At 42.3% G+C, this 13,441-nt stretch overlaps 2 protein-coding genes across 3 annotated transcripts in view; both read left to right on the top strand.

Moving 5' to 3' along the window:
* The window catches only part of LOC141148486 (sulfotransferase 1 family member D1-like), a 109,855-nt gene that overhangs the window by 16,446 nt on the left and 79,968 nt on the right, over positions 1-13,441 (top strand). The window lies entirely within an intron of this gene.
* LOC141148487 (sulfotransferase 1 family member D1-like) overlaps positions 1-13,441 on the top strand; it is a 46,322-nt gene that overhangs the window by 16,473 nt on the left and 16,408 nt on the right. For both annotated transcript variants that reach the window (XM_073636003.1, XM_073636002.1), the window contains exons 4-7: positions 2,749-2,846; positions 3,405-3,531; positions 3,708-3,802; positions 3,888-4,062. In XM_073636003.1, the coding sequence (XP_073492104.1) occupies positions 2,749-2,846; positions 3,405-3,531; positions 3,708-3,802; positions 3,888-4,062 (495 nt within the window). The remainder of the gene's footprint in view (positions 1-2,748; positions 2,847-3,404; positions 3,532-3,707; positions 3,803-3,887; positions 4,063-13,441) is intronic.

Here is a 13,441-nt window from a genome sequence, read left to right as displayed (position 1 = left end):
TTTTCCTCTCCCTTCCATGTATTCTCTATTTTTATTCCTTCTCTTGCTCCTTGGTGGGGGGGAATGAGATGAGTGGCAGTTCTGGCAGGGAGTTGGGATTGCCTCTGATGAGCCAACTTAGGTGCTCTTGATCCAGGTCATCTGATCTGAGAACTGTAGTGGGGACTTTTAATGGCAACTATAATCACAGGTAGTGTTACTCACTGTGTCTCCGACTTTACTGTGTCTCCCACTTTGTTGTGTCTCGTAGCATTGACACCTATTCCGAGATCAGGAGATTGGGTCTCCTCCAGCCCCTCCCACTTCACATTCCTCACCAGTCCGCTGACCTCTAGTCTCTGCCCCCCAGCCATGCCATGAACTGAATGGGCGGCTGCGAAGAGACTGAGTGGGTGGCCACGGGCTCCAAGGACAACCCTGCTGGGCGGACGCAAAAAGGCTGGGAGAGCAGTGCGGGCTTCAGGAACAGCCCAGGGTTCGGTGACCCCTGGCAAATTGTCATTTGACCCCCGAGGGGGTCCCGACCCCCAGGTTGAGAACCACTGTTTTAAAACATAAACAACATAAACATAAATAAACGGTGAAAAACAAATTGTGTAACTAGAAGTGGGATTCCACGTGACATCAATGTTGAGGTGAGGACACAGACAATAGAACCACCACCGGTTAGTGAGGAAGCTTACTGGAGTGAAAGGACTCAAATAGGCATATGCTCAGTGAGTCAACAAGGCTTATGGTGCAACCACCAAAATAAGGGACCTCAACGTCTGGGTTCCAGATCAAGTTGTAAAGCAATCCAATTGGTCAAGAGACGTCACCAAGAAGCGGTCTTCAGAAGCAGCCAACTTGCCAGACCAAATCCTCTCAAGTGTTCAAAATGGCATGACCAAAAAAAAATACTCCACATAGTGTGAATCTGTATAAACGTAAAATTTATTAAAAGAAGGTTGGAAACACTCACATTTAGAAAGTGGATCAAGCGCTTAAAATTTAAGTTTGTGGCTAATGCAATGACATCAGCAGGGCTCGCGTTGACGCGTTTTGTCTAAAGAGACATCATCTCTCATGGTACAGTATTTTTTTTTATCTCAAATCTTTTTTTTTTATTTTTATAATGCTTATGCCATACAAAAGAAGAAAAGTTATTTTTAAACAAAAAAAAAAACAACATAAAGAAGTTACCATCATTTCATTTCTTGATATACATTTTCATAAGGGAAAAACAACAACAAAGAAAATAAGAACACCAAAAACCTCAAATAAACTAACAAGACAAACCAACAACAAACATACACCTCTATACTAATTTCCAATTGCGTTTGTATTGTTCAATTCTCATCATCTTAATTTGATCGATCTCCTCATCCCCATTCCCCCCCCCCTCCCCCTCACCAGCCCCTCCACATGAACCATCATACAGTCGATTACTTGAGTCAAGCCAGTAGTGCCAAATTTTAATGAATTTTTGAGGGACTCCTCTATGTTTGTATGTTAGTCTTTCTTTTCTTAATATATAATTTATTTTATTGCTCCATTGTTTATAGGATGGTGGAGTCTTAACAATCCACTTTTGTAGGATGAGTTTGCGGGCTAGATAGAGAGATCTAGTCTACATTGTATGCATCTCTATAGGTAGAATTCCGTCTGGAATTATTCCCAGTAGTGATAGTTTCATTGTACAGTATTGCATGACTGAGCAATTGCCAGTTAAAGTGGAACTTCAGTCTGCTCACATAATTTGTAATAAAAACATCTTTGCCATTCTGAAGCTCCCTCCAACCATTTATTATTTTATATATACCGCAATTCTGTACTTGCCAAATATGCTGCAGAAATCTCCCTCCACTGAGTCTGGTTGCATCCATTTTAACTGTGGGCAGCTGAAACCTCTGCCTGTTCACTTCCTGGATTTACACAGACACACAGAGGCCCACCTCCACCTCTCAGCCCCGCAGCTCTGATTGGCCCTCTTATGACTCACCCCCCCCCTTCCTGACAAACTCTCACAAGAGTGAGAGAGAGAGCTGTGCATGATGTCATAAGCCTAAACTAATGACCAGACAAGAAACAGGATGTAGGCTGTATAAGGGATTTACTGGCAGAAAAAAATGTTTTACTATCTGAAGTTAAAACAACAAGGGCTGAAGATTTAGTAGATGGAAAGTTGAAAAATGACTGAAGGTCCGCCTTAAAGTAACACAGTGCTGAATAGCAAAAAATGCTCTGGTCGTGAGGGGGTTAAAACCTTTCTGGAGCTCAAGTGAGCTTACTGAACATGTGGGGGTGTGTGAACCTCCTGTATTTTTTCCACTGAATACAAGGCCTTCTCTAAATTGAAAGAGGTGAAAAGGAGGGGTGGATGACGTCGCCGTCTCCACCTCGTCCAATCAGAGAATGCACAAAGGAAGCCTTAGCAAAATCAAGAACAGAATTGAAAAATTGCATGTTTCTTTTTTTTTTTTTTACAAGAGTCTCCACCATTGCAATTACTAATAATATTCTTAATAATTTTAAGTAAAGTAATATTTTTATGTGACTGCCCTGTAGGGTCAGAGAGGAAAGTTTTTCTCTTTGGGTGGTTGAGTCGGCTATAGTCACCCAGAGCTATTATGTTTTGTCCTCCCTTAGATAAACCTTTCTGGAGCTGGTGAGAGTTGGAACTTCATGGAATAAATTTGAAATCACAAGATTCTGTCTCTTCTTTTCCAACTACTACTTATTTTCCTTCTAATATTTTTTTCCCTGCAGCAACTGAGATACTGAACAACTTGGACCCCCCACGTGTGATTAAGACCCACCTTCAGGCAGACGTTCTTCCGAAGAGCTTCTGGGAAAAGAACTGCAAGGTTTCCTTGTTTTATTTCAGTATCTGTCATATTTTGTATTTTGAATTTGATTGAATTTGAGTTAGTTATTAGTCAACATGTAGAGCTCACCCCTGTAGGGGCTGCTGGATTTTGCCCAAGGTTTTTTTTCTATTCAGTGCAGATACAGCCAGGCACATAGTAGCAGTCACTCTTTCAGGCTAAATGAACAGTCTAGGGCAGGGCAGTGATCTCCAAACTGCAGCCCGGGGGCCGAATGTGGACCTTTGCTTGCCTTTGTCCGGCATAGTCAGTAGGGCAACCCTAAATTTTATTTTATCAATATGGTACCCATAGGTTTCCCCCATTGCAAGATCTGAATTCCAAAATACCAGACTGGTTCTGATGGGTGGTATATAGGCTTCAAGATAGCTCTCCAGATTAGCATTTAAAGTGCAATACTAAGCAAAGCAATACAATGTTAAGCAAGTGTGGGGCTTACCAAGTTATTAGTCTTCCTTAGTCTCGAGAGTGACATTTCTACGTGACATTTCTTGCATTGAAAACAAAGGTATAAAAGGTATCACCATCTTTTTCTAGATGATCTACGTGGCTAGGAATGCAAAGGATGTAGCGGTATCGTACTATCACTTCTACAGAATGGCCTATGGACATCCAGAACCTGGGACATGGGATGAATATCTAAATGCCTACATGGAGGGTAATGGTACGTGAGTCAGTAGTTGGGCTCTTGGAAACTGATAGTTCCCATGAAATGTCCATGTTCTGTATTGTGGAATGGACAGACTGGAAAACATGCTTAGGCATTTTGAAGACTTTTTTAATGTTCTGTTACTTTTCTTTCATGGCCAATTCTCTCAAACATTTTGCTTTGTCCGGAAGTTGCTTTTGGGTCCTGGGCCAAACATGTGAAGGGCTGGTGGGAGATGAGGAAAAAAAACAAAATCTTGTACTTGTTCTACGAGGACATGCTGGAGGTAACTTGACTTTGTCTTGCCATCATCTGGAGACCTATAACAAAAAATGTAATCTTATTGACTCTCCCCGTATCTCTTTGGTTAGGACCCAAAACGTGAAATCAGAAAAGTGATGAAGTTCATGAATCAGGAACTTCCTGAAGAAATTGTAGAAAAAATACACAAGAACACTTCCTTCCAGGCTATGAAGGACAACCCCATGGCCAACTATAGTGCCTTCCCATTGATGGATCACTCAATATCCCCATTTATGAGGAAAGGTATGCATTAGCAATCTTCCTTACGTTGTTTTTTGTTTCCTTAATCCTTAATTAAACAAGTATTGGCAACATCAGCAAAAATTATGTTAATTCATTGCAGAGACATACATGAATGGTCAATTATATGCAAAAGAAAGTCAATCTAATAATCAGCATGCAAGTTTGGCTGGAGTAGAAAATCTAAGCACAAAATTATTAATATTATTATTATACCTCCTAGATTGTAAGCTCTCCTTTATTGAATTGTATTGTAACTTTACTGTCTGTCTTCGTGTTGTAAAGCGCTGCGCAAACTGTTGGCGCTATATAAATCCTGTATAATAATAATAAAAATAATGTGGTCATTGTGCTACTTCTTTGCTCCCCACACTTTCTTGATTGGTTAGTGCATTGTGTACATGGATAGTTATGTTCAATTTAAAATAATTGGCTTCAATTGAAAAAATGAAAGCGAAAAATACAAAGATAACAACAAACAAAATCAATAAATAAATAGTCCTTTTTTTAATTAGAGGGTAACTTCATCCCATAACAACAGTAACCCCACCTGTGCAGAGATTTTCCTGCTCTGGGAGAACAAACTAAGCACCAGCAGACTGTAAGCGATTGTCACTAGGGCAATGGAAACATGCACTGTTCATTGCATCTGCTGTTGTAATTATTATTATTATTATTATTATTATACAGGATTTATATAGCGCCGACAGTTTACGCAGCGCTTTACAACATTAGGGCAGACAGTACAAGTACAATACAATTCAATACAGGAGGAATCAGAGGGCCCTGCTCGTTAGAGCTTACAATCTAGGAGGGAGGGTCAAGTGATACAAAAGGGTAATAGCTGTGGGGGATGAGCTAATGGAGAAAATAGTGCAGTTGTTAGATGGAGGCAGGATAGGCTTCTCTGAAGAGGAAAGTTTTCAGGGATCGCCTAAAAGTGGATAAAGTTGGAGACAGTCTGACAGATTGGGGTAGGGAATTCCAGAGGATGGGCGAGGCTCGGGAGAAGTCCTGGAGGCGGATATGGGAGGAGGTGATGAGGGAGCTAGAGAGCAGGAGGTCTTGGGAGGAACGGAGATGGCGATTAGGTTGATATTTTGAGACTAGGTTAGTGATGTAGCTGGGGGCAGAGTTGTGGATGGCTTTGTAACTTATTGTTGGTATTTTGAATTTAATTCGTTGGGCGAGTGGTAGCCAATAGAGGGATTGGCAGAGAGGGGTAGCAGACACTGAGCGGTTTGTAAGGTGGATGAGTCTGGCAGCAGCATTCATGATGGACTGAAGGGGGGATAGTCTGTTTAAAGGTAAGCCAATGAGGAGTGAGTTGCAGTAGTCAAGGCGAGAGATAACCAGGGAGTGAATCAGGAGCTTTGTGGTTTCATTGGTTAGAAAGGGACGAAGTTTAGAGATGTTGCAGAGGTTGAGGCGGCAAGCTTTGGAAAGTGATTGGATGTGGGGCTGAAAGGAGAGTTCAGAATCCAGGATAACACCTAGTACCCTGACATGTGGGGACGGGTGGATGGTTTTGCCATTGCTCTTGACAGAGAAGTCGGGGGAAGAGGAACGTGGGGGAGGAAATATTATAAGCTCGGTTTTGGACAAGTTGAGTTTGAGGAAGTGGTGTGACATCCATACAGATATGTCGGTTAGTAAGTTAGTGATGCGTGAGGAGACTGATGGAGTGAGTTGAGGGGTGGAGAGATAGATTTGTGTGTCATCAGCATAGAAATTATATTGAAAGCCGTGAGAAGCTATCAGCTGACCCAGGGAAGAGGTGTAGATTGAAAATAAAAGAGGTCCAAGAACAGAACCTTGGGGGACCCCGACAGAGAAGGGAAGAGGAGTGGAGGAAGTAGAATTGTAAGTGACACTGAAGGTGCGTTGGGATAGGTAGGATGAGAGCCACTGAAGAGCACAGTCACGGAGACCGAGGGAGTAAAGTTTTTTGAGGAGGAGGGGGTGGTCAACCGTGTCAAAGGCAGCTGAAAGATCCAGAAGTAGGAGTACAGAATAGTGTCCATTGGTTTTTGCAGTTAGTAGGTCATTTGTGAGTTTTAAAAGAGCAGTTTCTGTGGAGTGTTGAGGGCGAAATCCAGATTGAAGGGGATCAAGAAGGTTGTTTTTAATGAGGTGGTCACTCAGTTGGTTGTAAACCAGGCGTTCAAGGAGTTTAGAGGAAAAGGGGAGCAAGGAGATTGGGCGTAGGTTGTTAAGATTGGTAGGGTCCAAGGATGGCTTTTTGAGTATGGGGGTGACCAGTGCATGTTTTAGAGCATTGGGGAAGATGACAGAGGTGAGGGAGAGATTGAAGATGTGGGTTAGAGAGTGTAGGATGGGGTCAGAGGGTGACCTAGCATTTGAGAGGGAATAGGGTCCAGGGGACAGTTGGTTAGGTGGGCGATAGAAAGGAGTTTAGCAACTTCATCTGTAGTAGTAGATTTGAATAGGGGGAGTGTCAGTTGTATCTGTTGACATGGGGTCTTAGCTGGGGGAGATACCTGTAGAATAGAGATTTCACCACGGATTGTATCAATCTTGTTTTTGAAGTGATTAGCGATATCCTGGGCAGTGAGTAAGTCAGTGGGTGGAGGCGGTGGAGGACAAAGTAGAGAGTTGAAGGTAGAGAAGAGTTTACGGGGATTGGATGAGAAAGTGTTAATAAGAGTTGTAAAATAGGTTTGCTTGGCAGTGTGGAGGAAAGAATAGTATATTTGGAGGGCAGATTTGTATTGGTTGAAGTCTTTGAGAGACTTAGTCTTGTGCCACAGACGCTCAAGAGCGCGACTACGTTTTTTGAGAATTTTAAAGTTGTAAGAGAGTTGTAATGCTGACTTTTAAAGAAAATGTCTGTATCACTCGCTGCCACATCTAGACGGGAATGTAACTGAGCTTAAACTATGATAGCTCATTACAGGGGCAACATTCAGTAAGTTCTTTAAATAATTTGAGCATCCAGAAATTCATTTTCATCATTTTGAAAATATAGTTTTAATAAAAAAAGAAAAGAAAGATGGTGCAGGAAATATTTACAAGAAAAACATTACAAGATAGACATAGGCAACAGCAAAAACAAAAGGGATTTAAAGTGAAAAAATACTTAAGAAAATTTTGTCTGGTCTTTGGTTATGTGCAGAATCCCATTCGCTTGCAGAGTAAAGCCCCATACACACTATTAGATTTTCTGCAGATTTTTGTCTTCAGATTTACCAAAACCATATAATATGAGGTCAAACCTTAATGCCGTGTACACACTACCGGACTTTTCGACAGCAAAGGTCCGACGGAAATAGAACATGTCTCAAATCTTTCCGACGGACTCGAGTCCTATTGAAAAATCAGTTCGTCTGTATGCTAGTCCGACGGACCAAAAACGACCCTAGGGCAGCTATTGGCTACTGGCTATGAACTCCCCATTGTAGTCCGGTCGTACGTCATCACGTTCAAATCATTTGGACTTTGGTGTGATCGTTTGTAGGCAAGTCCGTTTCGTTGTAACTCCGTCGGAACTCCGTCGAAAAGTCCTTCGGAGTTCAGTCCGTCTAAAAGTCCGCTCGTGTGTACGCGGCATAAGAGTTTTAATTTGTATGCAATCAGGCAGGCCCTTGCACTACATGGTTTTAGTAAGAGCTGGTGTTTGCAAGAGTCAATGGCCATTAGAAAAAGTGACTACTAATACCCTTGGACGTTTTGATGTAAAAAGAGAGCCAAATACAATCATCTTCTCTTGTCCATGGAGAGGTTGTCGCAAAGCCTGCTCTACCCAATCAAAGGGTTCAAGGGGGTGCTGTAGTGGTCTAGAGAGTATTACATTATATTCGAGGGCGCAAAGACTCGTAATGCCAACTATCCAAAATAGATTTATATTTCCATTTGACAAGGTTTCAGAATCAACATATTGTTTAGCAGAATGAAATTACAATTTGTTAGATACCAAATATGATGTAGATATTATATATGATTCTGTTAGGAGGTCTAATATGCCCCATTAGCCTCCTGATTCTTGTAACATATGTGTGTTTGGTGTCTAACTAATTGGCATTTTACTATACGTTAGTGTAACTACTTTTTATGAAGATAACTCTATTGTAGGAGGATTTATGGATTATGTATAGAGTTTTGACTTTGGAAGTTCAGTTTAGTATACATTAGAAACATACTCAAAGATGAGTATTGCAGTGGAGATTTATGACACGTCTGCTTTTTTGTCTAAAGTGTCTAAAGCTGGATTGTGTTTCAACATTTTCTTACCAACTTGTGAATTCTGTGGAAAATTAGGGTGGCACTAGGTTCAGTATGACTCCCCTATTGTCTCCACACAGTTTTGGGTTTGTCAGATCTTTCTATCCTAACAACCATTCTTCTTGTTAATAGATATCCTTATCCTAAAACAACATACTTAAAATGTATGTAAACCCGCTTCACCTATGTGCTCCCTTTTTGTCTCTTTAATATACAACAAAAAGAGCTTTGATAAATCTGTTTGATAAGTAGAAAAATACGTGTTTTTTTTTTAAATCAGAAAAGAAAATTTTTTTTTTTTTTTACTTTCACATTACATAATATATGACAGTTGATGTACTACAATATCATGGGAATATGGAACATACATCTTCAACAACACATCATCGGGTATTACCGGATATCAATGACCTTAAGAGTGCGTTTTCATATTACATTGTCATAGTCATATATATCAAAAAAAAAGAAAAAAAAAGAGCGCAAGGAGAAAAATATAGATGGGTAAAAACAGAAACAAAGAGAAAACAATCAAACAAAACAAAGCTCTTCTCTTTTTTCCCTTCCCCCTCCCCCTCCTCCCCTCTTCCTGCCCCCTTCTCACCCAAGTTTCCCCAATACCCTAAGGGCACAGGGCAACAAATCCACATAAAAGCTGCCTCAGCCCACCATGGTGTGGTGCCCCCCCTGGAATCATACATTTTCTTTTTGCCAAGTGATTAATTACCTCCTTATCAATGCAGTTAAAATCTTACATTTGTAATAGCCTGTCTTTAATCAGCTGATGTGGTGCCAAACCCGGAACATCTAGCCATGCCTGCCACAATGAGTAGAACTTACGTGGGGCTTTTCTGTGTTGATATGTTAGTTTCTCCCTGATTAGTAATTTGTTCACCTGTTCCACCCATTGTTTTCCAGTGGGTACCCTGGGAGTGATCCATAATTGAGCAATGAGTTTACGTGCAATGTATAATAGTCGAAGGACCGCTGTATGTGCCGAAGGTGTTAGAGCCTCCTCATCCAATGCTCCTAGTAAACACACTACTGGCTCTCGTGGAATATTGAACATATAAACCTGTGATATTATGTCTAGGACTTCCTTCCAGTACCGAAAGAGTTTGGGGCATCTCCATATCATATGGAGTAGGTCCCCATGGGCACCCTCACACTTCGGACACAATGGAGTCTCTCTAATCCCCCATTTGTGCAGCCTAGCCGGAGTCCTGTAAACCCTGTGCAGCAGATACAGATGCGATAGCTTTTGGGATGCGGATACCGAGACTAAGGGTGCAGAGGATAGACACAGGTTCCACGTCTCTCCATCTATGTTCCCAATATCCTCCTCCCAGCCTCGCCGACAAGGAAGACCAGATGGGTCCTGCATGGCATTAAGAAGTATGTTATATGCTCTGGAGATCATTCCTTTCTTATCGTCTTCCATGAAGATCCCCTGTATCAGCGTATGGTCAGTCCGATGTAATGGAGTACGTTGCGATTGTGTTTGTATCGCATGTCGCAACTGTAGATATTTGAAAAAATTGGTTCGTGGGATATTAAATTCCCCCTGCATTTCCATGAAAGATTTAAAATTTGGACCATTATACAGTTGAGACAGGTATCGGATTCCTAACAGTTCCCAGTTTCTAAATCCTTTTAATTTTAATAACTCTTTATAATTGGTATTATGCCATATTGGTGTATGCGCTATGAAACCTCTGATCCCCACTATTTTTTTCGTGTGAGCCCATAATGTTTTAAGCATTCTCACTGTAGGGGCTTCAGGGTCAAGGTGCATGTAGCCAGCCTCCAGGCACTCCAGAGCCGTCACACTCCCATCCTGTACAGCCAGCAGTCTGCGGATAGGGTCCGCTAGATCTGTCACCCCCCAGCCCCCAAGTTGCTGGAGCTGGGATGCTAGGTAATAGGCCCCGGAGTGAGGAACCGCCAACCCGCCTCCATCCTTTCTATACTGCAGTGTTTTTAAGCTAATCCTTGCTGTCTTTTTGCTCCAAATCAATTCCCTGAATTGGGAGTCTATCCTGTCAAACCACTTTCTAGGGATCCAAACCGGGGAGTTGTTAAATATATATAAGAGCTGCGGTGCCCATATCATTTTTATCAAATTAATTCTTCCTACCACTGAGAGTGGTAGTTTGCACCAGGACGTGCATTTTTCACGGAATTTACTAAGCAAAGGGACTAGATTGAGATTTATATATTGGGATGGGTTTGGGGATATCTGTATACCTAAGTAACGAAAGGTTGGTACTATTTGTATCATCTCAGCTCCCTGTGGCAATGGTTCAGTTATGGGATCTACCGGCATTAGCACTGACTTATTCCAGTTAATGGAAAAGCCTGACAGGTTTCCGAATTCTTTAATAAGGGACATAACATGCTTCAATGTATCCTGTGTATCACCCAAGTACAGTAAAGTATCATCCGCATACATGGAGACAATATCTGTACCCGTATTTCGTTTGAATCCTGTTATATTTGGGTCCCCCCTTATCTTTGCTGCCAGAGGTTCCAGTGCCAAGGCAAACAGCAGGGGCGACAAAGGGCACCCCTGCCTAGTGCCTCGAAACAAGGAAAATGGTTCCGACAGTTCTCCATTAATCCTGATCCTAGCTGAGGGTGCTGCGTATAGCAGTTGGACCCATTTAATGAATGTTGCCCCCAAGCCCATATGCTCAAGCACCTTCCACAGGTAAGGCCACTCGACGCTGTCGAAGGCCTTAGCTGCGTCCAACGAAAATATTGCTCTATTGCCAGGGTTATCCACAGGAATTTGCAGGTTCAGAAAGAGCCTTCTAATATTTTGGGCCGTGGATCTAGTTGGAATGAATCCTGATTGGTCCCTATGCACCAGTTTGTGTACAACCTTAGCGAGTCTGGTTGCTAATATCCTAGCCAACAGTTTCACATCCGCTGTAAGCAAGGATATAGGTCTATATGAGTCTGGGGATGTTGCATTCTTGTTTGGTTTCAATAGTACAATAATAATCGCTTCATTCATGGAATCAGGGAGTTTACCTTCCCTCAATCCTTCATTGTACACTTTTAACAATTCGGGGAGCAATGTATCTGCATATCGCTTATATACCTCGGATGGGAGACCATCTATTCCTGGAGATTTATTATTATGCGACTGTGTTAGAGCATTAGACAATTCTTCCTCAGTCAGTTGCGCATTAAGCATATTAGCATCCGAGGCTGACAAGCGAGGCAGCTCACACCGTCCTAAGAAATCATCTATCTGTTCTCCTGTGGGTTGTACCTGAGAGGTGTAAAGGGAGGCATAAAATGCCTTAAAAGTTTGTAATATGTTTGTGGTCTGGTATTGAGGGGATCCCTGCTCGTCACAGATGGCCGAAATCAGAGAAGAGGGCCGCTGCGCACGTGCCATCACAGCTAGCATGTGCCCAGTTGCCTCACCCTCCTCAAAATGGCTCTGTTGTAGGAAAAAACGTTTGTTCTCGGCCAGCTGTAACGCCAATTGGGCGGACATGGACTGAGCTCCCAGCCACGCACTTTTTGTGTCTTCATTAGGGTCAGCAATAAATCTATCCTCAGTCTCAGTGACCTTTTCTCTTACCAGTTTTTCCCATGCCTTAGTGTCTGTTTTAATACGATTTATTGTTCTGATAAATTGGCCACGTAAATATGCTTTTGCTGCATCCCACACTATACTACGTGTAGTACTACCCAGATTGTCCTTAAAAAAAAATTGTAGTGAGACCCGTATGGGGTCCTGTTCCGGGAACAGTGAAAGCCAGAAGGGATTTAACTTCCACTCTGTCCTTTTCTCTGTGCCGGGAAGCAAAATAGTCACCCAAAATGAGGAGTGGTCTGAAATATGTCTGTCACTATAGTCTGACTCCACCACCAATGGCAGCATTGCGAGATTGCCGAGACCTAAATCAATTCTGGACAGTCCCCCATGTGATGCTGAGTGACATGAGAATTTTTTTGTGTGTGGATGACCTTGCCGCCATATGTCTGTCAGTCCGAGTTCCCCAAGCAACCTGGCAAAGGGTGTAAACCCCCCACCCCCCATCGGTATATTAGTGGGAGTTGGAAGCTTATCCCATTGATATAGTAAGTAATTGTTAAAGTCTCCTAATGCTAGTAGCGGGGTATCAGGAAATTGAGCCATAAACCCTGCCAGACACCTGAGGACCCCCGCCGAGAACGGCGGCGGTATATATATTCCTGCTATAATACATGAAAAACCAAATATTTTACACAATAGGAACACATATCTCCCTCCTGGGTCTATAAGTTTACGTATGCATTTAAACTCTACATCCTGGCGGATCAGAACGCTGACTCCTCTGGAGTATGCTGTATAAGTCGAATGAAATTGAATATTATAGATGCGAGGGCTGAAACTGGGCGCCGGATCTGGAGAAAAATGCGTCTCCTGTAGGCACACGATTCCAGCCCCCACAGATTTAAGGTGTCTGAGAACCGCCACTTTTTTTATTGGGTTGCTCAGTCCTCGAACGTTCCAGGACATAAATTTAAATTTAAATTTAGCCGCCATAGGGAAGTCTATCCATTAATAAAAATAATAACCACACATTTGCCGCACAATCCCCCTCCAGCATTCGCGTTAACTCAGTATATGGATATAAATGAGCTGCATTTGCTAAGCCAAGTTTACCATAAGTACATGTGAATACGCACAGAGTGACTTTACAGTTCGTGATGGGTTTGGTCCTTCGTGTATTTCCTGGTGGGCTAAAGCAGCATCCAATGGTGTAGCGTAAGTCTTGTAAGAGGCAGAAACACAAAAAAAAAAGAGAAGAGCAAACTGTTAGAGCCAACATGACTCCTGGCCGAACAGGCCTCCGAGTGTATAGTTTCCATAGCTTAGCCATGGATGGGGGAGGGCAGTGGAAACTCCCGTTAAGATAGTGGAGGGGGTTTCACCTCTGCATACTACGTGGGATGTACCGTGCGATTATGCTTCCAGTGTTCTCCTTTTGCAATCCGCCTTAACTAGGGGTAACCGAACAAAAAGAAATAGATATTCTAAACCTGCGATCAGTGTCTCCTGAAAAAAGAGAAGTCAATGAAAAAATGGGGAGTCTCTCAGTTGACATCAGAAAAGACATTTTTATGTTCAGACCGGTGC

Source organism: Aquarana catesbeiana, linkage group LG06 (genome assembly GCF_042186555.1).
Source record: "Aquarana catesbeiana isolate 2022-GZ linkage group LG06, ASM4218655v1, whole genome shotgun sequence".
Lineage (NCBI taxonomy): Eukaryota > Metazoa > Chordata > Amphibia > Anura > Ranidae > Aquarana > Aquarana catesbeiana.
The sequence above is the reverse complement of the archived record's forward strand: the minus strand, read 5'-3'. Positions and strand labels throughout refer to the sequence as shown.